This window comes from Channa argus, chromosome 20 (assembly GCF_033026475.1).
Source record: "Channa argus isolate prfri chromosome 20, Channa argus male v1.0, whole genome shotgun sequence".
NCBI lineage: Eukaryota > Metazoa > Chordata > Actinopteri > Anabantiformes > Channidae > Channa > Channa argus.
Genome location: NC_090216.1, coordinates 2,348,828 through 2,376,033, shown reverse-complemented (window position 1 = coordinate 2,376,033; position 27,206 = coordinate 2,348,828). Strand labels below are relative to the sequence as shown.

At 41.6% G+C, this 27,206-nt stretch overlaps 1 protein-coding gene across 4 annotated transcripts in view; it reads right to left on the bottom strand.

Annotated features, from left to right (window-relative positions):
- Nucleotides 1–27,206, bottom strand: part of grid1b (glutamate receptor, ionotropic, delta 1b) — a 441,163-nt gene that overhangs the window by 171,236 nt on the left and 242,721 nt on the right. For all 4 annotated transcript variants that reach the window (XM_067488822.1, XM_067488819.1, XM_067488820.1 and 1 more), the window contains exon 3: nucleotides 20,263–20,547. In XM_067488822.1, coding sequence (XP_067344923.1) covers nucleotides 20,263–20,547 — 285 coding nt within the window. The remainder of the gene's footprint in view (nucleotides 1–20,262; nucleotides 20,548–27,206) is intronic.

The following is a 27,206-nucleotide window of genomic DNA, read 5'->3' as shown; positions in this document are numbered from 1 at the left end:
TTTTCTTTTATTATATTTATTCATAATTATGTCGAGTCCATTTTATTCATGTTTGTGACCTTACTATTTTTTGAATCTGCAGTGAAGTGGTCCCCCCCCCCCGATTTATTCTACCAGGGAAACAACCGTCAGTCACTGATGAGCTGTGTGCAGCAGCATGATGGACTGAAAAACGAGGTCTGTCAGTAGAACTTGCATGGCTAACCATGAATTCTATTAGAATACATTTATTACTGGGTATGGCACTTTATAATAAATACAGTCCTTTTACAACATGAGACATATGGAACATAGTGACATTGAGGTAGAAAACTTGAATGAGCTGCAAGAGTAGTTGAAGAGTGTTCACCACAGTGTGAAAAGAAAACAGCACATCACCTATTAGTCGTGAAAAGTCACAGCGGACACCTGAAAGCATTGCTTGCTTCTGTCCACCACAGTTGCAGTGTTATTTTACCACGGCGTCAATGCTGAGTGGAGGCTTGATGGTCTATAATGAAGGACTGTGGGCTTAACGACAGCAGCAGCTGCACTGAGGCCTCCTGGGAGAAGCCGAACCACTGAGCTCCAGCCTCCGCTGCAGAGGAGACGAGAAGCTCTGGGCCCGTTCGACAACGATTTCTGCTACTAAATTAATGGACAGTAGCCAGAGTGATTTGTCTTGCATTGATTGGTTATTCTATATTCTGTTCAGCTTTTAACTTTATGTTCATCCCACTTTACACAAGTGAACTGAAGCAAAAAAAGATTTGTTCTCCTGTGTTTTGTAAGATTGTGCTGCTGCTGTTTTTATCAGGACAACCACTACAAGGAGCTCCGTGACCACGGGAACCCCCAGTCCACTGTAGTCTACAGTGGGTAAAACATTTCTTTTGAGAGGGGTTTTAGTGGTCTTTACTGTGCTACAGATAAAAATAGATCTAAGGTCTCATTGTCCTTTGGCCGTTTAACTTAAAGCACCAAAAGGGAATTAGTTCATCCTTGACTCCAACTGGATGTTTGTGGCAAATTTTGATCCCGTAAATCCAAAAACAAAACGCCTCCGGCCACGGCTGTCAACGACGCGGAGGCAGGAACAGCATGTGTGAAAAACCGAAAATGCAAAACTACCTGGTAGATTGAGAGGATGGCCTTGTGGATCAGAGGAAAATAATTTGTGACAGCTCAGCGTGTGCTCTCTGGCGTATGGGCAAACACAGTGCTCGAGTGGGACAGTGTACTAGTTGGTGCACCGTGACACTTTCTTGTGTACTGGCACTGGGCTGCCTGCCAACATCTGCCTTTTCTCTGTGGGAGCACCACAGCCAAAGACAAAACCCTGCCTAAGAACTGATGATAACAAAAGGATCTTTGTTGGATTCAGCCATGATAATGAATGATTTTGTGTTCAGTTTATGAACATTTAGTTTATTAGCATCGGTGTTTAATAGACCAAACTCAGTTACAAAGTAGAACTTTCTTAAAAGCAGACCATTCCATGTGACAGTTCTGCTGAATCTCTTTGGGTACTCGGCACTGAAATGGCTGCATCTCCACTCAGTTCTGTCTGTAGACGTAGCAACATTAAAGCCGAGACGTGTCCCTTTTAAATCCAGTGCCCATTTTGTAAATGAGTTAACTGTTGCACATCCTTTTAATCAAGTTAAAGCCTTTTGGTCAAATTTCAGCAACTTGACTGTTCATTTTAGTCACAAACACTGAAGGAAAAGGTATTTTGAGGCTGCATTTTGTTGTTGTGGGCAGTTACCATGGTTACAGATGTTGTCTTTGGCTATGAAAAGGTTGCTGTTCATTTGTTAAAATTAGCTTGTGAAGGAGTAGTTTTAGTCAATGAAACTAAGCCACATTTCTAACTGAGTGAGTTCACATACCCAACCTGTCCGAATACTTGAGCTGCCTTTGTTCAGCCATTAGTCATGTAAAAGCAATAGCTCGTCTATAACTGACAGCTCAAGTCTCTTGGCCGCTCTCATTCAGTTTAAACACAACCAACCAGTGTCCAGTTACACCTACATGTTGGGAGCATGAGGCAGCTTGTGTTTCGAGAGCAGGTCTGCTGTAGTACAGAAAGTACTGCTAACACACACACACGTACACAGGAGATGGAGGAACAGCAGGTGGTCCCATTACCAATGCGACACACTCCTACACTCTGCAGCAGGATCATCATCTCCATCTCCCCTCCCTCCCCAGTCGGCTCGTGTGGGTTTGATGGGAACTACACTCATGCTGCTGACTCCACTGGGGGCACTGCAGCGAGTGTGAAAAGGACTAGTGAAGATTCAATCATTCCTGCGAGCACAAAGACGGTGTTTGAAGTGGTGCCGAAGGGCGTCGTCTCGCTTCTGACTACAAATTCTAGTTTTTTTTCCCCCTCGTACTAAAAATAACTGAAGCTGCCTCCAGACCGTTGTTCTGCACAGACATTTTTAGTGATGAATAGCAAAATCTTCAGTGACACTAAAAGCCACACCGTGTTTTGCTGGTTTAAAAAAAAAAAAAAAGTAGCAGTAGTAGGAGTCAGAGATCACTGGAAATCTTCACAAACACTAGTCAGTGAAAGCAGGCTCTGAGTCATCATCACACTGACAGTAAGGCCGGAGAAGCTTCTACAACAAAGGTTATATTCGACATGAAAACAACGTCTGTCTGTTGCCGAAAATGTGTGCGAGTCTTAAAGGGTCAGACACCAGCGACTGTCAGTGTTGTGTTGTTTTGTGAATACAGTAACTTTACTCGACTGTCCTGTAACTGACCATGGCCCCAAAGTGCTAACTCTCAGAATATCCTGACAAACAGTACATGGCGACTGTTTCTAAATCCTCGAAGCCTTTGGACAACACACAAAGTCTGAAGGTTTTTACCAAATCCTCATGGAGTATTCTTGCTTTCTGGGTTCCCGTCGGGTCCAGGATAAATATAATTTTAGTCTGTTTTACCGATATGACACAGATGGGGATAGAATATGATGCCATTATTGAGACTTTTGTCTTTTTAATTACCATCTGTAATTTTCTGCACCCACTATCATCATCATGTTATTTCCTGTTTTTCTTAAGCAGAATTTATTTATTTATTTATTTATTTTTGCATTTCTCCAATTCATTATCTAATCTGGTCTAAAATAGTCTGAGGATTTGGAAATTGTAGCCACACCTTCCACAGTTTCCAGACAGTGAAATGTTTGTACTATAAAACATTAGCAACACAAGCTGGAGCTACTCTGATTTTAGCTGCTGGTTCAATTGTTTCAATATGTAACAAAATGTTCATCATTCTGTCTTTACTTCACTTTATGTCTCACACACATTTGTTTTCATGCGTCAGGGGGAACCACTTCTCAAGGCGCCTCTGCTCCAGCTTCTACCAACACTTTTAATTCCTCTCTTTGCTGCCGGCTACTGTCAACAGCACAGACTCTGCAGTGAACCCAGGCTGAGTGTCAGCGGGTAAACAAACCTATAGAATAAACAGCAGACATCACTGCAGAGGCTCATTGAGACAATGAGGACAGACCACTGTCGAGGTCAGAGAGAGGGAGAAAGCTCAGAGGAGAAAATCTTCTCCTCTTCAGAATTATATTTGTGATTATCTGTAAAAAGTAGCGATTCACTAAAGATCACGACATTGTTTGATTGAGAAAAGGTAACAAAATTATTATTAATAATAATAATAATAATAATAATAAATCATCTTTTGCTTAGGAAGTTTGTGAAATGAAAGTTATATATTATAATTATAATATATGACATCAAATACATTTAAAAAAATCTAATGTATCTCTAAAACCTAAAACAAAGTTCACTGCAGAGGTTATGAAACCAAACAGAGCTGACTTTTAAAGAAATCCCAACAAATATTGGGATTTAATGACACGGAGTTCATCAAATCTAGTCAAACAGAAACACTGCGATGTTGTTATGTCGCCCGGCCCCATGCAGCAGTTATCATGATGCTTTGGGCTCCACAGCTACATTGTGAAACTGGCCAGATTTTTCTCTTCTCAGTAGTTTTTCCTCTTAGTTTTCAGCTCAATACATTTCATATGCACCTCTGCACAAAAACTATGACTTTGCCTGTTGCAGGGTTTGAAGCATATGCAACGATCCGGATCCATCGGCCTTCTCTCTTTGCAGTGGAGTGGAGACGAGAGCGAGACCTGACGCTTTTATTCACATCAAACTATATAATGACACTGGTTTTCAAAATGAATGAACCGTGGTGAACACAAGGCTTCTCCTTCAGTCTTATGGAGGAGATGAGAAGGATGAAGAGCGTGAGGACAAGTGAAGGAAAACAAATGGCAAACAGAAAAGGAGAGCAGTCAGAGGAACAAAGCGTGAGCCATGAAAAGCAGAAAAGCATGACATCTGATACGACTCTCTGGCTTTGGAATCACTGACTTGACTATTTACTGTCAGTTGTTTATACGTATTTCATGCATCTCCATTGTAAACTGGAAGAGAAATGTGCATCAAGAGATTCCTAGGTAGGACAGGAAGCTCTCATACTGACTCCCCGAGGGTCCATTCAACGCTTACCTACATGCAAATCTATGCAAACACAGGCAGAACGTGAAATGAAGAGAAATGTTGATGCTTTGGTCACAAATGTTTCTCGTTTTCTGTACACACAAAGCCTGACCTAATGTCTGTGACCAAAAATACATATTTAATAGCCACACAGACACACACAGCAGGACAAGCCTTTCCTCTTCCATCACGTCACATTATAGCATCACAGCAGCCAATCAGAGAGAGAGAGAGAGAGAGAGAGCGAGAGCCTTCTCATGCTCTCTTTTTATTAGCCAAAGAGAAGAACAAATGAAAGGACAGGGAGAGATGTGAGAGAGAAGCATTAATGTCACATGCAAATTGAGTAAAGGTAAGAAGGCCAGAGAGAGAGGGAGAGATGGTGATGGAGGGAGACAGATGGTGAGGCAGAGAAGGAAAGAGAGCAACAGAAATTGAGTTGAAGGTGAAATTAAGTAGTGTAAGGATGGATGGAAAGGAATTTAAGATACACTGATGTTTATGTAGTTACTAGGTTAGAGTGAAAACTGAGTCTCTATAGTTCAATGCTAAAGTGCTAGCAATTCATAACCTCTCCATTGTGTTCTGGGTTTACCACGGGGTCTCCTACCAGCTGGAGATGCCTGGAGGCCATCCAGGGGGGAGGCACATTCTTATTGGAAGCCTGAACCAGCTCAAGCTGCTTGCATAACCAGCAGAAGTCCACGTCCCCACATTCAGAAAATAAAATCAGATAAAACAGAGGAAAGAGCTGTGGTTAACCAGCTCAATGAGCACAGTCAAAACTCTGACTGCTTTAGGAAACACAAGTGCCTTGGATTTGTGGTCTCACTGCCTCAGACTTCCTGGTGTCCCAGAAAAGTTCACTCTGTGAGGCAAGAAGATCCTTTTTTGGCAGTGAACCAGCCAACATTTAAAAGTCTGAACAAAAGTCAAATTGGTGTAGTGACAATCCAAACCACCCCAGATAAAACCCTGATTTCAAAGCATGTATTTCCACTGGCTTTAAAATGAAGCAGCTCCTGTATCCAGAGTGAAGTCCTCTGAGGTAGTTTTGTGTCTGTCTGTGGCTGGAAGTGCTGCCACTGAATAAGTAAGAAGAAATACAAAGAGAGAGAAATCAAGCGTGAAGAGACTATTGCCATCTCTCTGTCTGCTCCCTCGTTCTATTCCTGTTCGCTTCCGTCATCTCGTCCGTCCGTGTCTGCGTCACAGGCGCCGGGGAAATGCGCCCACTCACACAGAAGGGGATTCACGACACTCCACCACAGTCAGAAAACTCCAGTTACCTTAAAATTCCTGCTGATGATGCTTCATGGAGGTTTGAGAAGACAAACCTTCACCTCATTGCCTCCAGTCAGGTCAGAGGTCACAAAGGGCCAAAATATAGCATTTTAGTTTTTTTTAAGAAACGTTTGTGGTGGTCGGCATATGCTAAAAAAACTCATTCTTGACCTTACTGACACTTATTAGCTTTTAGTGCGACTTTCAACCACATCTCATGGTCATCATGCAATAACACGAGTTGAGGTCCATGACAAGCGCACAAACTCCACACGGTGACGACGACTATGAGATGCTGAAGCTTTGTCAAAAAAGAAACCAGTGAATGGACCTTGACTTATTTTTTTCTTTGTGAAACAATTAGATTTTTTAAAAGGCGAAAAATATAAAGAAAAACTTGTTTTTAACTTCAAATTATGACAGATTTATTTTTAACAATTTTTCTGCAATCCTGCTCGCAACACGACGCTGAAGTCAGCAGGGGGCCCCAGCTGCAGGGCTCCAGCTTGACACGCCTTCAAGGAACGCTCATTCTTTCATCTCCTTACCTTTATCTTGTCAAGCCTTAAGAATCAAGGTGAATTCACTGAGAAATAGCTGCTACATTAATGAAAACATAGATCACCAGGTTGTTTTTTTTTTGCTTTTTGAAGACAAAGTGAGCCTTCAGCCCAATCTGTGGGTCACATTTAATGAAATGTGGGATGTATATTTTCATAAGACATTGAATATTTCTTTGGTCAAAAAAGTACGAATAGTTGGTGTTCAGGATAATAATAATAAAAAAAGAAAAAATAAAAAAAAAGAGTTGCCGGTGAACTTTCTGAACACTGCTCATATTGTCAGATAGCAGTAGATAGAAATCGCTGATAGACTCCAGTCTGTCTGATAGAACGTTTCTGCCATTTCACTGACCACTGCTCAACTCGCGCTTCCAACTAGACTTTATATGAAATTACAGACTAGAACAGAGGGACTGAAAGTAATTTACATTGACATTTAGCTGACATTCCCTCCCAGAGAGATTGAAATCAAGAGTCAGCAGACTAATTCTTCCAGTACCATACTACTAAAAGGAAACAGAGTTTCTTAAACATGCACAATATGTTCATTTGTATCTTCATAATACTTTGGTTTGTGATACTTTCATATTTCAGACATCATGGACATTATTGTGATGGAATTGCAGTATACAGGACACATCCACCTGCACTCGTGTGATTTTTTTCAGCTGTGTCCCATCAAAAACAGAGAAATTTGGCAGCATCCAGTATACAAGTGTTCTGTGTTAGTGTGGAAGACGTGACGTCTTCTCCCATTCTTCCAGCCAATCAGAAAACATCTTAAGGACAAGAGAAACCGTGAGCATTAGTGTGCAACATTATTAGGAAACATTCCATAAAGCTGCATTGCCATGCAGATGATACCCAGCTATACTCATCTCTGAAACCACAAGAAACTAACCAATTAGTCAAACTTCAAGCATAACTAAAAGACATAAAGGCCTTGAAGACAAAATTATTGTATTTTTATGAGAAAATATGAGAAATATGCTGTCTAACAATATTGTTACTTTAGATGGCATAACTTTGGCCTCCGGTGCTGCTGTGAGGAACCTTGGAATTACCTTTGACCAGGATTTGTCCTTTACCTCACATATAAGACAAATCTCTAGAACAGTCTTCTTCCACCTACGGAACATTGCCAAAATTAGAAGCATCCTGTCTCCAAGTGATGCCCAAAAACTAGTCCATGCATTTGTTACTTCTAGATTGGACTACTGTGATTCCCTACTTTTGAGGTGTTTTAACTCCCTAAAAGCCTTCAATTAACCCAAAATGCTGCAGCAAGAGATCTCACTGGAACTATAGCAAGAGACAACAGCACTAGCTTCTCTCCATTGGCTTCCCATTAAATCTAGAATAGAATTTAAAACCCTGCTTCTTACATATAAAGCTTTGAACGGTCAATTTCCATTATATTTTAAAGGCCTCATAGTACCATATTGTCCGATTAGACCACTTCAATGGCCGCTCACCCTGAGCCTGGTTCTGCTGGAGGTTTGTGTTAAAGGGAGTTTTTCCTCTCCACTGTCTTGACTTTATTCCGTAAAGTGCCTGAGATGACTGTGTTGTGAATTGGCGCTATGTTTATAAATAAAGGTGAAACTAGATGATATTAAAATGTAAATGCACAAATGTAATTTTGTTCCTTCAAACGAACAATCAATATAAAAACCTTCAAATTAACCAAACTCTCTTTCTATTCCTGATGAATAGAAAAATTTTTATGCATTGGTCTTTAATCACTTAAGTCTCTTAGTGCATAACTTTGGACACAACTCAATGATCATACAAACAGGTTTGAGGCTAAAACTTTCTGACCTCTCTACTACTTGTTTGTCAAAATAAAACGAGTAAAACACAGGAACTATTATGTTTTCATTGTTTCTTATGGAGACACAACCGTCTGAGAACTAATGAGCTGCCTTGTGCATCCTTAAATATTTATGAAGAAACATGACGTTCTCCAAGTGGCTTTCAGACCAGTTTAATCCTCTTGGAGAGTTTAGCCTAATGAGGGGTGAACAAGGCTGGTTTGGTAGAGTTTCAATGATAGAGATGCAGCCATTAAATTACTTTGTAATTAAAAGAGAATTATGGAGTCCAGGAAAGGTAGTGCCAGGCACATGAGATGGGCTCAAAACAGTCACAAATGTGGTGAATCACCTGATCAGTTATTTAAAGACACATGACGATAACAATGTGAGCCAACAAAGGTTCACCTATGGGAAACTATAGATCCACTCACTCAGAAATTGAATGGATGATGACATTAAATCACGATGCTGGTATTGATTTTTTTCCCCTCTCAAAATAACAACAACATACAACTTGAAATTAATTTGAGGTAAACTCTAGTAGGAGAACTAGTCCGAAACAGGGACCATGCCTGTTTTTGGACTCTGGGAGAAACCAGAGTACAAAATAAGAGCACAACAGCAGAAATCATGACCAAAGTTTGACTTGACTCATCTGTTTGCCCTGAAGTGACTCCGATGGGATTTTTTCTTGGAGGCATGGGCAAACCAGATGCGATTTCTTCAAATCAGATGCTCATTGTGTCTTCCAAAAACTGCGGGGAATCTGCCCCTGATGCCAGTTGATGCCAACTTTAAGTGGACATATTCTACAACACGGGTGGCTCAAAGAGCAAAGACATCAGGGAGCTGCCTTCCATTTCCCGCCCTCCATCTATCATGTTTCCTGTTTTTTGTCTTCTGTCTCTCCTCCTCACCTCTTTATCCCTGCATCTCTCCTCTGTGACTGATCTTTGCTCTGGCTCCTGCTTTTTCAGAGAAGCAGCTCAAAATTCATTAATGCTGAAATAAGGAGAATTTATTTCTCAGGAGAGGGACAAGCGTATTGCGCAAATCATTTTACAGTTTATAGGATTAAGTAGGAGAGAGAGTTGACATGCTGCTCTTAACACAAAACACTGTTGGGTAAAAAAAAAGCGGAAAGAGGGTTGAAGAGCAGGGACTGGAATATTAATAGAATGATTTCTTTCATACATAAAGATAATAAATGCTTGATATCTACAAGAGATAGAACCATGACTCGTACACTCAGTCTTGTCAAACTCTGCTACAACCTTGACCATTTCAGCACTTAACACTTATCAAAACATACAGTTTTTGTGGCTCATTTTTTTAATAGTTGTGTTCACACTAGAAGCACTTAACGGTGACTTTAGCCACAACGGAATTATTAACATTTAAACGCAACTAATCTTTCCTTGGAATCTGACATTTCTTTTTGTCCTAAGTGGACCAATCATTTGCAAGTTACATCGCACAGCGTTTGCAAACTCTGATCAGCAGCATGTCAGGGAGGTAGAGGATAGTTTGATTGAGATGTGCAGATGTGTTGCAGGATTATGAAGAGGTCACCAGGACTGGCTGCATTTGCATCATCTGTCGCAACTCAACTTCCTACATTGCTGGTGGTTCTGTTAAATGACTGATACAGCTCTATCCTTCAGATAAAAAGTAGCATTGCAGCATAATCCAGTCAGTTTCCTACAACAACGTGATGACATTTGCAGCTTTGTTTCATGGGAGAGAGGGTTACAATCCACGAAAAAATAAATACAAAATGGAAAGTGCAGGTTGTGGCCTCCCAGCCCAAGCTGAGACTAACCTTGATGACATCCAAGTGGCACCCTCAGGAATTATTTCCTCAGACTTGACAAAGTTCCTCCAGGGCCACGAAAGGCGGAAATCTCTGAGCAGTAACTAGCAAATGGAGTTGGACGTGAAAAGTTGGTGGGTTTGCCCTTTCATTTCTGGGCATGCAGCTACAGCTGCGGTTCTGAAAAGGACGAGTGCTGGAGATACAACAATGCTCAGAAACACGCAGATGTAACTGAGGACACATTCAGTATGCAAACGAGCTCCACGCGGAGGCCGAGACATAAATGCATCCCAACAGCGCCGAGCCTCAGGCAGAGCTTTTCTTCACGCTGTCTGCAGCTAATCCTCCCCTCCCCTCTACCCTTTTCACCTCTCTCTAATTCACCTTCCACTTTCTCTTTTCTTTCCTCCTGGTAACTTCATTTTTTAATATTTTATGTTTTAATCATTTTCATTTTAATCTTACTCTTTTCTGGTGGTCTTGCTAGGATATCTTGACACTCTTGAGAGCTCGTGTTCATCTGATCAGCGTCGTCGGTGATGAAACATTTATAAAATGTCAACAGAAGTGCGAGGTACGCTTCAGTCACGCAGTGCAGCAGCAGAATGGAAACAAGAGATATGGTTTCTTTGAAATCGCTCAAGAGGAAAGACATTGACTGCTCAAATTTACTTTTCCGCTCTGCGTATGATCAGCAGAGCAGCAGAAACACTTTGTCTGGTAGCATTTATGGCGTTTAAAAATTCAGCTTGCTTCTTATTCTTGTTTTTTTATCCAAACAAAAACGGTGACTATTTTATCTTAGCAGCCAATCATTTACTTTTCATATCAAAACCTCCAATTCAAAGACCATAATCCAGTCACATCGGTCTATTTTCAGTGGCGGATTAAATTTATCAATGTACAGTAAGGGAAAGAAAAGCGGAAGCACATTGATCTAATAATAAAGATGTTTGACAACCTCCAAGTGTTGCTGGTGTGTGTGTGTGTGTGTGTGTGTGTGTGTGTGTGTGTGTGTGTGTGTGTGTGTGTGTGTGTGAGAGAAAGAGAAAACTGGTCTCCACAGCCACACAAACTGCAATTTATGAGCTGCAGTAGAGGTGTGAGTTACAGGCAGGGAGAAAAAGTGTGTGTTTGTTTACCCACAGCACACACACACTCTAGACTCTGTGTCAATGTCTTTATCAGCGTCTCTCCCCAGGACGGCCCTATGTTCCGCCTGACAGCTGCCTCTGATTGGGTGTTGATGAAAAACACAATTTCCCAGAGCGCACTGCAGCCTGCCTGTCCATCCGTGCAGTTGGTTGGCCTGTGTGCGGCCAGCGTGAGATTTGGAGTCTGCAGCTTGATGTGGCCGAGCTGCTGCGTCACGCTCAGTCATGCACCGCGGCGGCCATATTGATACCCCCGCAGACGGGTAGAAATCAATCTGTGTGTACGCGTGTGTGTGTGTGTGTGGCTGAGGATCTTTCTTCTGCTTTTCTTCCTCTATTCCTTCTCTCCTGCCAGTGGCAAAGCTTAAGAGAAGTGATGTGGGTGAGTTATTGAGTGAAACACAAGGTGCTCTGATGATGCCCAGTAAAGGGTCAGTACAGCCATATTTCAAAAAGATGTTTTATTTTCTTTTGCTTCAGCCACAGAATCACCTGAATCATTCCTCAGCCCCTCAAATCTTTTCCTTTTTCTGGGGAACCTTTTAAAAAACAATTGCTCAATAAAGAGGATTTTCAGCCAATGCTCAGTAATTCAAATGATATTCAGAGGCGCTTTATAAACAACTGTTCAGCTGAAGTTATTCACTGTCAGATCCATTAATTACGACGCCCTCTGACCTCTTCTCTGGCAGCACCCTCAGGCCCGACTGTAAGCTCATAATCTAAAGGCCACATTGATTCAAAATGTATTGATCAATGACTCTCTGACATGAGTTCAAAGACCCCATGACCTTTTCTCCAGCACTGTTGAAGCACTAAAAGTAGCAAAGATCAGCAAACACAACGATGTCTCAATTGTACTAATATATGTGTTAGTGTACTATATTTTGTGGTGAAGATTAACAGCTCTACAGCCCCTAAACAAACTGGATTTATAGCTGACGACTGTGATTTGGTCCAGAAATGCTGGTAAATGGACTTTAAGTGGGATTGTTTTGTCAACTGCTGTCAAGCTCTGAACCTTTAAAAGTCCTGAATCTCTGCCACACACACAAAAGAAATTGTCATGGTGATGTTCGCAGTCCTGACAGCAGCTGCACCCACTGTGGCTGCCATTAGGGAAATTTGTGGTTTCTCCACAGCAGCTACACTATGCAATGTTCTTAGTCCTCTGAGAGCAAATATCCAGCTGTGAATTCATTCGGCCCAACACACCACAGAGCAAGCTTCAGGCCGGTCAATGGCACCTAAAGCAACAGAAACAGCAAGAGAAAGCTGGTGGGGAAAGTGTGGGCAGATTTTCATATTCGCTTTGGAGACTCCCTGTGCTTCAATTCCACTTGTTTAGGAAAAGAAAGGATTATGACTCAGTAAATGATGTTTAAATGGTGTTAAGATGCTGTTATAGACAGCTAGAACTCTCACAATATACAGCACATCCACAAAGTATTCCACATTCTGTTATGTATGATGCTACAAGCTTGACAAACCAGTTTCTCCTATTCTTCTTTGCAGTACCTCTCAAGCTCCATCAGGTTGGATGTGGAGCATCAGTGCACAGCCATTTTCAGATGTCTCCAGAGATCTTCAACCAGGATCAAGTCTGGGCTCTGGCTGGGCCACTCAAGGACATTTACTGAGTTGCCCTGTAGCCACTCCTTTGATATCTTGGCTATGTATTTAGGGTCTTTGTCTTTGTTTAAAAGTGAACCACTGCCCAAGTCTAAGGTCCAGAGCGGTCAGGTGTTCATCAAGGATGTCTCTGTACATTCATCTTTCCCTTGATCCTGACTAGTCTCCCAGTTCCTGCCTCTGAAAAACATCCCAAGGCAGTAGCTCTTTGAGAGTGACCATCGGGTTCTTGGTCACCTCCCTGACTAAGGCCCTTCTATCTCAATCGCTCAGTTTGATCGCTCAGACTCCTGGTGGTTTCAAACTCCTTCCGTCTATGGATGATTGAGGCCACTGTGCTTATTGGGAACTCCAATGATGCAGACAATTACTTTGACTTAACGACTTGGTTTGTGCTCTGACATGCACTGTTAACTGTGGGACCTTATATAGACAGGTGTGTGCTTTTCCAAATCATGTCCAATCAAATGAATTTCCCACAGGTGGACTCCAGTCAAGTTCTAGAAACATCTCAAGGATGATCAGTGGAAAATTTTGAGTGTCAAAGGCAGTGAATACTTTTTTATTTTTATAGAAATTTGGAAACATTTCAAACAAAATTCTTTCACATTGTCATGTGAAAGTAATGAATTTGAAATAATGAATCTGATCCATTTTGGAATAAGGCTGTAACATAACAAAATGTTAAGTATTGTGAATGTGCAGTATTACTTAGTTCCCCTTGAGAAGACAAACAATGATCCCAAACACAGGACAAATGTCTAAATATAGAATAATAAAAAAACAAAAGATACATAAGATTCAGACATAAAATCAAATCAAAGACTATCCCACAAAAATAATTATCAAAAATTAACCCCAAAACCCCCTCATTTCTGAAAAGAAACAAAAATGTTTGGCAAAGGCACGAAAAAATTAGGACACAATTATCCCAAAGAGACAAAAAACAACCGAAACTGGACACAAATTGATCCAAAAGACACACAGATAACTAAACATAACCCTAAAATGATTCTAAAGGCACAGGAAATTACCAACAACACTAAAATTCCAAAGTCTCACACAGTTACGAGAAAGACAATTATCCTAAAGAGACAACAGACAAAACATTTTTCAAAGAACACAATGACTTTAAAAAAAACAAAAAAAAAAAGCACAAAAAATTGCTAAAAAGACAATTGTCCTGAGGCAAAACACAAATATAACTGGACAAAATAATCCCAGAGAGAGAAAAACAACCAAAAACAATGCAACAGGCTAATTTGTATTCACCTTTTATCTATTTTATGTAGGGGAGTGGGGACTTTAACAAGCCTGTGCTCAGGGACAATTATTCTGATAATTCATCTAAAAAAATATACATTTCCATTGTTCCAAAAAGCACAGTGATGCTTCTTTGGGTTTTCTCATATTCAGGCTTTAAAAGTCTCTTTAAAAGCTTGTGCGTGTATATTTGTGTGTTAATGGTGCAGAACAACACCCAACCAAAGATATATTTCACTCATTTTGTGCTATGAAGCAGCAAACATCTTTCTTATTGCCCTTTTAAAAAACTGGGGCAGAGAAGGTTATGAGTAGGGAGGTTGCGGAAGGATGGACGAGCAAGGGAGGAATGGAGGGAATCCGAGAAGCTCCTTTAATCATCATCACACCCGAGTGACAGTCCGGGCGGGTCGGTACAGACTCGGCCAGACAGCCAAACCAAGAAGCCCATCTGCTCCTCGCATCCCTCAACAATAAGTCTGTAATCTGAATAAATGGGCCTCCTGCTCGGCTCGCACTTATAATGGCTCCACTCGTCACACGGAGTGAGGAGGAAGGAGATGGGGATGAAGGTAGAGGGAAAAATGGGGACAATGTGGAGTTGGTGTCCAAACTTTACAGTGTTTGTGGTTTGTTGTGTTCATTTTCAAACACAGGAAGTTCCTAGCATCGTGAAGCACAGGTTGCTCTTTCTGTAGAGTCTTTACTCCCACCAGGTGTCAGAAGTAATCTATTACTGAGGTCAAGCCAGCTGAGTTTGCCGTTGTTGAACAATGAACATCGCATTCTGGGAAGTTTTCAAGAAATGTATGTTTTGAGGACTGAAGAGATTTAATGGCAGAACTACCAAAGTTTCTAAAGACATGAACCATGAAGAATAGGAGCATGGAAGAACACAGAATGACAGGAATTAGAGAGGATTAGTGTCAACAGGAAAACAAGAGGCGCCAGATCGATAACGTTGTGTGATTAAGTCCAGAAAGGAGGTTTGTCTTTTGTTATGTGTTGTTTAACAAACCAAATCTGTCCTCTGGGACAATTAAGTTTGAGTGGAAAACCAATAGAAGCCCGGTGGTAATGAGGAGTCTTTGTAATGTCAATATGTAATATAGAGGGGAAAACATTATGAATAACTGAGAAGAACATTGTGGTCTGGCGAAGCTCAACAGACATCTGCTTAGAACGAGAGTCGGGTTAGTTTCAGCCAAGAAACCAAAACACGGCAACAGAAATAAAAGTCTGTCTTTTCCCTGATTACCATCAGCCAGAACAGCTCCTTAAAGAATACGACTTGAGCAATGCCCCCTGCACTCAGTGCCCAGAAGTGCTGAGTCACATCGCCAAAAAGACGAGCCCACAGTCCTGTGCTCCGTTTGGCTTCCAGTTGCTGGTCTGAACTCCTTTTCAGGAGGTAGAGCCAGAGATTCACTCACTGTTCACGAGGAGCTTCACTCCTACTTTAAGGTAACCAGCAGAGAACCTCTTTAATAATAATCCCAATTCACACTCTAAATGAAAAATAAATACAAAAATATAATTAATGTGTAGTATTAACAGCATATTACAGAAATCTGATCAAAAAGGGAAAATATATTTTAAATAAATACTAAAAGATTTACTGAAAATGATTATGATCCATAATCATAATGATTGATTACAAACCTAAATCAATATTTAAATCTCCAGCCCCTTCAAGAATCTACCTTCAAGGGTCATGAGTACTGACAGGAAGTGACCTATGTGTGTGGGCCACATGTCAGAAAAGAGCACACATCACTGCATAAGCAACAGTCATAAGTCAAACTAAAACTGCACAAACACAAACTATCAGAAAACACAGCCAACGCTGTCCTGCAGTGCAGATGATTAACATGCAGAGGCTGAAATCCTGCTGCAGAGAAAACAAACCCAGTCTGAATGCATTTAGCTGGGCTCCACGCAGACCCCCGTGCTGCTTCCACTAATTGCTAAGCGGTGCAGTGGGATCACGCAGCACAGAGCGTCTCTGCCACACCACAAAGTAGAAAGACTCATTTAAAAAAAAAAAAAAAACATAATCCTCGACAGAATAATCCCAATTGAAGTGAGCGGTTCAGTTGTATTTAACAACTTCATGAAGCAAAGACAAGCCCAATAAAAAGCTACTGGCTGTTAACAGTGTAATGTTATTTTCATAATTAGCTTTTTATTTGTAGAGGCCACTGCTGATTGATGGCACTGTTGGAGAAGCTCACACTTCACCCCCATCACCTCAAGACCTTCAGCTCCGCTACTAAATGTGAGTCAAGGCACCACTTGAATCACAAGAGATGTTCAGAGTTAAATCCAATAAGCCTGATCAGTTTTCTTTACTCTATGTATGTGTGTATATCTTTGAAGCTTTGCTCAGTGTACAGCTTTTCACAACACCATGCCTACATCCACTTGTGTCTGCCTTGGCATCACAGCGTTGGCGTAGGCCGTGGTCACGTGTGTGATCCGTATGCGTCCGATATGTGACAGGGTCAGTGCACAATTAGTCTGTAAATATAGCAGAAGTATTAACAAGCAAAATCTGAAAAACAGATTGTGTCTGTTTTAATGCAGAGATGTGAAGTTAAATACATTTATACTGGTAATTTGTCTGGTGATATACAAGTGCATTTGCGGTTTCTGAGATTTCCCTCAAAACTAAACTAATCTAAAAAAACTATTTCCTAAAGGAGCTTCTCTTATTAGCCATGTAACATTGTCTAAAAATGGTATCATGACAAAACGCAAGCAGTGGTGATGGGGTGGGGGTGTGTGTGTGCGCATGTGCTTGCGGACTTGCACATGCAGGTTTATGTGTGTGGAGGTGGCTGGTGGAGCGTTTGGGGGGTGGGGGCATCAATTTATGCCTGGCTTATAGGACGCCAGCAAGGTCACGGCTGGCTCTGAGTGGACGTCAGGACAAGAATCAAGCCATGAAATCCAGAGAACTCTCCATGGACGGCAGGGAGGTGATAAGATCAGGACCAGTGTATGAAACCATTTCTACATCTTTGATAGTTCCCAGGAGCACAGTAACCTCAATAAACACAGAAATGGAGGAGCCACCAGCCTAGAACGACCGGGACTCTTCGTAGAGTCGTCCCTTAGGGCCAACTTATTAAACTGAACGAGAAGGACTTTTATCATGGGGGTCACCCAGAGGTGAGGAGGCAGAGGTGCAGAGATGGGCTGAAGGCCTGAAAAAACAAGTGAGATGAACCTGCCTTCTGCCAATAGAGCACAGCAAACTGGAGGCATCCTTGACTCCAGGAAACACAAAACAAAACCCACTTGAACAGAAAAATACGTAAATGGTAAAGGCTGATTCAGGTTCAAATATTGGTGAACCTCTTCTTTACACTGTGTCAGTAGTTAAAAATTTGAGAAGCGCTTCGGTGAACTAATGAAGCACTGGGATACTCGTCACCCGTAGTTTATTGTTTAAAAATAATAATCCAAATGTTTCTTCCAAATTACCCAGGTTAATAACAAGAACACTGACAGCTTTGTTGAATATTAGTATTTGGATTGTGACTTTTTCTAGATCCCAAACTTGAACAAATCAATGTTGCTAGATTGTCAGAATCACCTCATCTTACCTAGACTCCCCTAGGATGGTGGTTTGTCTTCCATCCTTAAAATCCAATGCTCATCTTAGCTTTTTTCCCTCCACAACCCATGTTATTACATTTTGTCAGCTGTAACATTATCAGCTGCTGTGATCCTCGAGGGTTCGGTCTATTTGTTCAACCCCTGCCGTCACAAGTGAACTGTGCTCCTCCACACTGTGGTGTTTTCTGCACAAGTCTCTGCTGATCTGAGCCGGATCAGAGGTTCACTCTCCGCTCTCATCACTGTTTCTGACACTTGTTCATATCAGAGCTGCATCCATTAAATCTGTCTAAAGACACGGCTCCGTCTTCATCCTGATACCGTTCTGTTCGCTCAGCTTTGTTTTAGAAAAGAAAGACTATAAATCCATGTACTGTTTCAACTCAGCCATCTGTGTGAATAACGGGACAAATAAACAGCACTGCCAGTACAACATGTCTAATAAAATATCATCAAAAAAACACTGATTTCATCAACAACATCTCCAGCAACTATAGGGACAACAGGACAATAATGTTCAAGACACTGCACAAACACAGTGAACAGTAATTAAACCCTACAGCTACGAAAGTCTTCACACAAATGTTTATCCATGATATATTTCATCCATCGTATACTGTTCTATGCTATGGTGCTTTAACCGAGGATGAGACAACTTCCTCTTGCCGTGCACCCAACAAATCCTCCACAGGTACAATTACCGTATTTATATTTGAGTACGGTTTTGCTTCTAGCATGAGTTGTTGGACAGGAAAATCCTAATCAATCCATTACACATTAGCAAATCCCGCATATCTTGACGCGAGAATTTAGCAGCGAGTGGTGTTTAATAAATGCAGCAGCTTTAACTGAAAAGAACAAAAATAAACAGACAAACAAAGCGGAGAAGTTTCATGAGAATAAGTACGATTGGGCCGGATGCCTGATACAGGTATTATCTGTGGGTTGTATGAAACGTGACCGTGTCGTGTTCACAATTAGCACTAAAGGTGGCTGAAATGTAACACATCTGTAGTGGTCATCTAGCTGGTACAAATACAGTAGCCCATAATGACAACATAAAAGAAGTTTATTTGAAATATTTGCAAGGTTTTCAAAAATAAACAACCATGTGTGACTATTCACTGCCTTTGCCACGACACTCAAAATTGAGCTCTGGTGGATTCTGTTTTCACTGATCATCCTTGAGATGTTTCTAGAAGTTGACTGGAGTCCACCTGTGGGAAATTCAGTTGATGGGACATGATTTGGAAAAGCACACACCTGTCTATATAAGGTCCCACGGGACAACTCTGTGAATGTCCTCGAGTGGCCCAGCCAGAGCCCAAACCTGAAGATCTCTGGAGAGATCTGAAAATGGCTGTGCACCGACGCTCCCCATCCAACCTGATGGAGTTTGAGAGGTGCTGCAAAGAAGAATGAGAGAAACTGCCCCAAAATAGGTTTGTGAAGTTTGTAGCATCATACTCAAAGACTTGAGGCTGTTATTGGTGCTAAAAGTGCTTTGACAAAGTATTAAGCGAAGGAGGTGAATATCTATGTACATGTGATATTGTTTTGCTTTAATGAGATTTCAAACAAACTGCTTTCACATTGTCCTCATGGGGTATTGTTTGTAAAATTTTGAGGAAAACATTGAATTTGATCCAAAATGTAGAAAAAGCTAACGACTGGGAAAACTTTAACTGCGCTGTATATTGTAATTGCCACCATCCTGTAACGATTACGCTCAAAAATCCATAGAGTCTAATGTGATTTCTAATGTGATTAATGTGAAGATACAGTCCAAGAGAGCCGTTCCAAACAAACACAGCAGACAGGACAATGAATCTCTGAAGCTTTTTCTGTCGGTCTACATGTACTCTACATGAACTCATGGGTGAAAGAAAACAATTTCATTCATTATCTGCAGAAAGGTTGTCCACATAAGGAAGCCGCTGCATTCTGACATGCACCTGAACAGACAGAGGGCGCCATCATGAAACCACAGAACATCAAATATAGAGCAGCTGTCACTGCCAGAGGTAGAAATAACAGCATGTTTTACCACCTGAAGAGCAAACCTGAGAACACAAGCGTGTTGCTTTGCTTCAGTTCTGTCTAAAAGAGTCGGTGAGTCATCAAGAGGTTGAGGATCCCTGCTGTAATACTTGGTCTTATACTGAATGTTAAGGTAACCTCACTGCGGAAACCTCAAGAAGTAACAGGCATCCTACAGAGTTCAAACATCACAAGGAACAACTCTACTATGTTGCATCATTCCAGCACCTGGAGAAATGAGAAACTGGGATATAACACTCAGGCTTCTGTATCAAAAACAGATATTTAAGAGTGAAAGTCTTATTTCATTGAAGCCAAAAAATCTCTCCTCTTCTGTAATGAATGGACAAATGAAATAATCACTAATTATAGTGTTGTCCATCATGTTCACAACAAGACACTGTCAGTAAAGATGCAGCTCAATATTCAAAATCCAAAAAATGACAACATCTACTCTACTATAATCATAAACAACAGAGTTTCACTCCAAGAACACTTCAATCCAGCACGGCACCGGCAAAGCACTTGGCCACTTACCGTACTCGATGTCGTAGAACACGATGAACTTCTGCCAGCGCAGCTCCTCCACCAGAGTCAGCATCACGTCGTTGAGGCGAACCGGAGGTCGCGCAGCCAGCGTGTAGCGCTGCCCGCCGGGGCTCGGGTTGAGCTGGCAGGCGGTCCGTGGCGAACCCTCGCTGTTCCTCTGGATGTACAGATGTGGGATGTGCATGGCGTCCGTCAGGGACTGCAGAGCGCTGGCTGATGGGCAGCCTGTCGAGGTAACCAATGCCAATATGCCCTGGTTCATCAGCTCACAGGCTGGAGGGACAGAAGACAGGGAGAGTGTGAGGTAAAGGCCATGGTTTGAAGAAAGGACGGATGATTTTCATTAGTTAGAGAAAATGATCCATAAGAGTGGAGCACAAAATGACAGATTCATTTCAAAGACAGGTATCTGACATTAGTGCAATAAGACTATGATTTCAAGAACCCAGCAGCCCAGCTCTAATGTTAAACAATGCCCTGACCTCTCTTTGGGCTCCACTCTGGATATTAGGCTACATTGTCATAAATCTACTCAAGCGTCTGACAGGTAGCACCACTGTGCCCTGACCCACTTTTGAACTACTAAACCTTCTCTGTCTGCAAATCCAGAAGAGAGCAGATGATTATACAGATCACATAGCCAGTGTGCTAAAGCTAAAGGCTAAAGGTTGACTGGCCAATTCCAACCATCATATCTTTATGACCAAACTCTGGACACCACAGGTAAATAAGCTCTGACTTATTTGTGCTTCTAACTAACATGTTAATATTTGTAGGGTGGGGGGGTGTCACTATAAATGCACCATCATGTAGTCAGAAAAGGGACAAATCTCAGTTTCATATCACCCTAATACGAAAATCTACAGTTGTGTGGACCAGTTGATACACTTGTTCCATTTCCCCACAATTTAGCATGTGCCCATAGCGGTAATTACCTGAGCAATATACTAACAAAGGATGTTTGCAGAGATTTTACTGCGCAAGAAAAACATTTGTTTTTTATTCGCCAGTGACTGGAGATCCTCTGACCAAATCACATTGTAGTTTGCTACATCGTCACAAAACCATTCAGTATATTAAAAAGAAAAAAAATGGAAAAACATGCTGCTGAGCCCCTGGTGTATAGCTGAAATATGAAAAAAAAAAAAAATCATGTCTGTGCTGGACAAGGTTAGGAACATGTTACAAGTATCACAGACTGATCAGCATCTACTGTTGTCAGATGCCCACTGAAGCACCTGTGAGAAACACCTACCAATTTATTTATGAAAGTGCAAAGTGCTGTTCAGAGTGGTTCACTTAAATTACTCCTCTACTTCTTCAAATGCAGTGATGTCAGCAGTGCTCCTTAACCATCCCACATACTCCAATATGTCCTGCACCAAGCCGTGAAATCCTAAAACACAAAACTGGATTCACTCTGTATTTTGGGGGGTTTTTCTTTTAGCTTGTTTTTTAGCAGAATCAGCACCAGGTCATCATCACTTTACGCATCTTAGTGGTGCAATTTATTTCGAACCTGTTGTTGCATTTGGAGTGAATTTTTGTGGTGTGTGTTTCACTTCTAGAATGTTCACATCGTTTCAAATGTGTAAAGACTTTGAAAGCAGCAGATGCTAAATGCACTTTGAAGATGCAAAATTCATCATGAAAAACAAGACACAGCGTCAACCGTCAACTACCAGTTAGAATCTGCTGTTTTGAGACGGATCCGTGTTTCATGTTCCAACCACAAACAAACCACATCCGGTAAAACTATTTGTGTATTTTGTGTTTCACACTTAAGTGTGGACCAAACCAACAAACACCAGTAGGTGTGTCACCGACAAAGCCACTGACTGGTGCCAAATGCAGTAACCTCAGCAAATTATTTTTATTTTTTATCGGTTGGTTCGTCTTATGAACATTCCCATGGAACTGCAAGCTCTGCAAAGACCTGTTTGGGAGCACTACACGTGATCTCATGGTCGATATGGCGGCTGTCTGCTGACGGGGGTGGAGGCACGTTCCATACACATTCAGCCATCCTTAAGCAATACAGGTCCACCAGCCAGGACCTGAACTATAGACAGTTTTGTGGTACTTGAATACCGGAACCCCCACCTGCACTTCAGTTAATTATTGGTTTTCTACACTTCATCCCCTTAATAACCATTTTTTCCTCTTGTCTGCTTGTGTTAACAGATGCACAAAAGGCTGACTTTGGCCCCCTCCACCCCCCCCCAGACTCCCATTTTGCTCACACCCTACAGCAGCTCTAAGAGCTGCCTCTGAAACGGATTTGTCTGGCTTCAACTTCTAGCTGAGCCAGTTCCACTCTGTACTTTGACATCCTCAGGCAGTGATAGTATCATCGCCCTCATAGCCTTTTTTCATTTAAACTCCTCTGTTAAACTAGACATGGAGCTCCGAAATCCCTCTTCTGTAAACGCAGTGCTGAGGCAGCATGGGGCTCCCAGCTAATCATCCTCTTGAGGCCCCTCTCCTTTTGAAGCAGGTACATCAAACCCTGTTAGGGGCCACAGAAGTCAGAGCAGAAGGCCAAACTGCAGACGCCACAGTTTAAGTTTCCCTGGCAGCTCTGACTTCTCTGAACTTCTAATAAACTAATTTCCATGTTCACAGCATGGGACCCTTTAAGATGCATCATCTTGTTTTCACACCGTTCTTACACAATATTACTCTTTACAATCAGCAGGAAAGGGGGTTTTATAAACTCTCAAAATATTTCATATTAAACAGTAATCGTGCTTTGAGGAGAGTGCTGCAGGTGAATCCCCTGATTTTTTTTTTTTTTGTACATGAAATGATTATTATTTCCCGTCATAAACAGCACAAACTATACATTATTATGCAAAGTAAACCAGACCTTTTCATCTCTCGGCTGCTAATAAACCAATCAACACAGGACTGTAAGGTCTAAAGTGGCCTTTTAAATGCAACTATTCTCCACATCACTCCAAATCCACATGAAGATGTTTCTGCTTTCCTGCCTTTTCCCCTGACAGGCAGAAAACCACAGTTTAAGCCTCTCAGCAGCCTTCATCTCTGGTTAGAGCCGGAGTTTCTCTGCAGGAGAATCTGTCCAGACTCAAAGGTCAAGAAATGCTCTAAAGGGCAGCAGGCATGTTATGACTGAGCTCCAACTGGGGGAAATGTTAAAAAAACTAAACAAAACAAACCACACACTTGCGCAGAGAAGCGTTAAACATCACTCTGTAGTTTTGTGGGGGGAGGCAGAGGAGCTGGCCCGTTGTAGGGTCTGTGCCACTTAATGTTTGATGAGCCAAACTTGGCTGAACTCGGACTGGATCTCTCTGAGCAGGGAACAAACGGAGGACAGAGCCACGGAGGAGATCATCAACATTCAGCCGTGTAGAAAAATCATCCTTATTAATGGAACAGCATTCAGTTTGCAAGTTGTGCTTCGTCAGCAGCAGGCAGTTTCCGGAAGTGATGACAAGGCAATAATTCCTCCGACGGAATTTAAATTGTTTAAAAGATAATGAGACAAATGTGGCTTCTGTGAAAGTGGAGCTAATGAATTTGCACTGAAGCATTTAGAGTGTAATCTTGTATTAAATTAGTAGATGTTTTTGCTAAAAAAACAGCAGATAAGATTAGAATCTGGCTCCAATCTGGACAAATTCATAAAAATTAATCAGCTGGTCACGAGTGCTCCCATACTGCACATGGTGCTGTGAATGTGGACATTTCTTACCAGCTGCAGGAGGAACTGGTCTTTTTAAAAGCAGCCTTAGGTGGCTGCTGATCCACCAGCAGGACGTTTATTATCTTTTCTCTCACACATTCTAATAACCTGTGAAACAGACTAGCACCGTTGCTAATGGCCTGTACATGGAGGATTCCATCAAAAACATACAGCTCTGCTCTACGTGTGGAAGATGGAAAACGGAAATGGCCACAACTCACTGTGACCTTCGCTCATTTGCAGTGAGGGATTATATTTGACATTTTTCCCATAATAAAGATTACACAATAAATAAATACATAATAAATCTCCAACATCTTTGTTTTTTAAGTTTCATCAAGCTTTACCAAATGTGAAAACATAATATCCAAATCCAAATGTGGTATGGAAATGGAACTGGCAAGAGAACTACAGCAGGTATTTTGGAAATAGAAAAGTTGTTCTTTAGTTCTGCAGGAAGCCAGTTGTATAGATAAAAAGCTAAAGATACTAAAAACATTTGTTGAGACCTTTCCACCAACTATGACAGATCGTTGACAACTGAGGTCATGTGTGTTTAACACGTGACACCTGGAAGTTCTGACAAATCCACAAATTCTGTGAGAACGTGAATTACTGTTTGCTCTTGTGTTCAAACAAACACAGACAACAAACTGCTTCTATTTTTTAAATATATTCTGCGCAATTTTCTCTGGTAAAAAAAAAGACAAAGTAAGATGCTAAAATCTGTACTAGATACTGCACATTTCCCTCAGCTGTGGCTTCATTATTCAGGGATTCCTAGACTAATCATCATCATCATCATCATCAAAATGGAATTTAACAAAGGTCTGCTGCGACGGAAGTTGCCATGTCATGGTGTGCTCCACTACCACTGACCCCAGTTTCTCAGCCACGTTTGACAGAGCCTTCAAAGCAGGACAAACTGTTGGCTGTGTTGTCACGCCGTGACATAAGTGGTCTTTGAAAGCAGACTGTGATCCCCGAAGTGAGGCACAATGGGAGCCTGGCTTTTGTCTATAAAAACTAAAAACAGGACTGAGAGTAAATGATATGTGGATTATACATCTTTAGCATTACTTAGTGTCAATATAAAAATACTGGTTGAGTGCAGCTTCTAGAGCAGTGTGGGGAGTGTTTTCACAGCATCTTTTCCCAGTAAAGCCCTGTGAAGCTTTGGGTTTGACCTTCAATCGAACAAAGATCCATAACAGGTCACATGTCGTCTGTTGATGTCTCTCCACATGACAGGAACAATCACGTGTTCAATTAGCCTCTGAGCATCCGAGACTGGAATCCGCAGTCAGTCCTGCACTGAAATCACTAAGGACCAATTAGGGTAATATAGCAGAATGGGCCTAATAGCTTTGGAGGCTTCAGAAACAACACCGGTAGCTGTTGGGATAACTCACTCTGCAGCCAGCTAAAATGATTTGGGTTGTGACGTGACTCACTCGCTCTACGAGTCCACAGTGAGTCACGGTTTCATCTGTGCCAAATGAAGCCTGCACAATATTTAGCCGAAGCGACTCCCTGTGCATCCAAATGACACTTACAGAGTGACTGCTAGCAGAAGGCAGGAGGCAGAGACCCTTAGGATCGGAACAACACAAAGATCTCACTCCTTCCACTCCTCTGCTCCTTACAGTGGGATCTTTATCAATAGCTCGCTTGTACATTAGCTCACAGAAAGCAAGCAAACTCATCTCACCCTTGAGCATGGGGTTATGGATTTATACTAAATCCATCTGCATGCTAGCAGGGGCGTGTGAGATGCTGCAGCAGGGATTACATGTATTATAGATGCAAGGAAGGCTTTTTAAAACGATATCTAAATATCACATCAAGGAGGAGTCTGTACTTGGAGAATGATTTGTGAGAACGTAAACATCCTTACAGCTGCATGCAATTTCCCTCGGAAACACAAACGGAGAGCAAATATCTGCATGTGTACAGTCTAATGAGAGAGGTGCTTATGCAAACCTGGCATGTGGCGCTTTATCAAGTGCAAAGGCTCAAAATTATACAACAAACAAGCAGAAACTAGAAGAGAGCTGCAGTTGCTGGTGCTTCTTTAAAACCAAACCCAACCAGCTAAAGCCACTTAGGTTATTATTGTTCTTCTGCGTAAATTTAAATATCACAGCTATGCTTTCAATAAGCACAACTAGCAAAGTGTACCTGAACAAAAATACACATGCAAAATTATTATAATATTTGCTTCCAAAAGTTCCAAAAGCTTCTGCTGTGCTTTTCCAGCTGGGCACCGCATCCTGTAAAAGCTAATTTGGCATGCTTGGGTCTCGCTTGATGTATTCGGAGTGAAAACTAATCCATCTACATTGAGGCGGGAATGATAGTGAGCTGAAGAAATGAGGGGAAAGACGTGAAGCGGAGGTCCCGAAGCAGAATGATCACCGCAGACCTCATCAGGACACTGTCAAAACCCATTATCCTTTTACATAGCTCTGATTTCCAGTCATCAAAAAAGCAAGTGAAAAAGCTGGTTTTCACTTCCCTACAGTATGCAGACTATAAGTGCTTGTAAATATGAGATTTAATAATCAGAGCCGCTTTAAAGTATCAAGTACAGGTCTCCAGTGGAATCCTTCATGACGAATTACACAGGAGTCTTTGAAGTCATAACTATGTGCTGTATATACTACACAGTGGCTGAATGGAGTTGCTCAACTGCCCTGAACATTTGGAGATGTGGAAAAAACTGCTAATGGATTATTGGTAAACTACTATTGACATCACATCATATTGATACACAGTGGTTATGCGCCTGTGTGTGCAATGAAAGCTTCATGGCTGGGGGGGTAATAATTCTTCCAATCCATTAAGAGATTCCTTCTACCCAGGCTTCCAAAGACAGTCATGGGAGAACCAATCCATAGTCCTCAATCTAGGCCCTTAGGACAAAGTGGGTATTATCCAAAGGTAGCTGTTTTAGTTTCCACAGGTAGCTGATCAACTGCAGCCTCACGACGACAGCAACACAAAGACAAAGCTGTTGCAGCAGCGCTATTCAAAGTGAACAGCAGCCACAGACATCAGATTGTATCTGGCGTCCGGTGGCAGCTTACCAAGCACTGCACTGAAAATCTATTTAAAAATCTGGACTATACTGAGCACAGGTTGCACTTGTAGATAATTTTAACTAATCAGTTCCACTTTGGCAATAGATCAGACATCATTTGGAGGCCAAAATATCTAC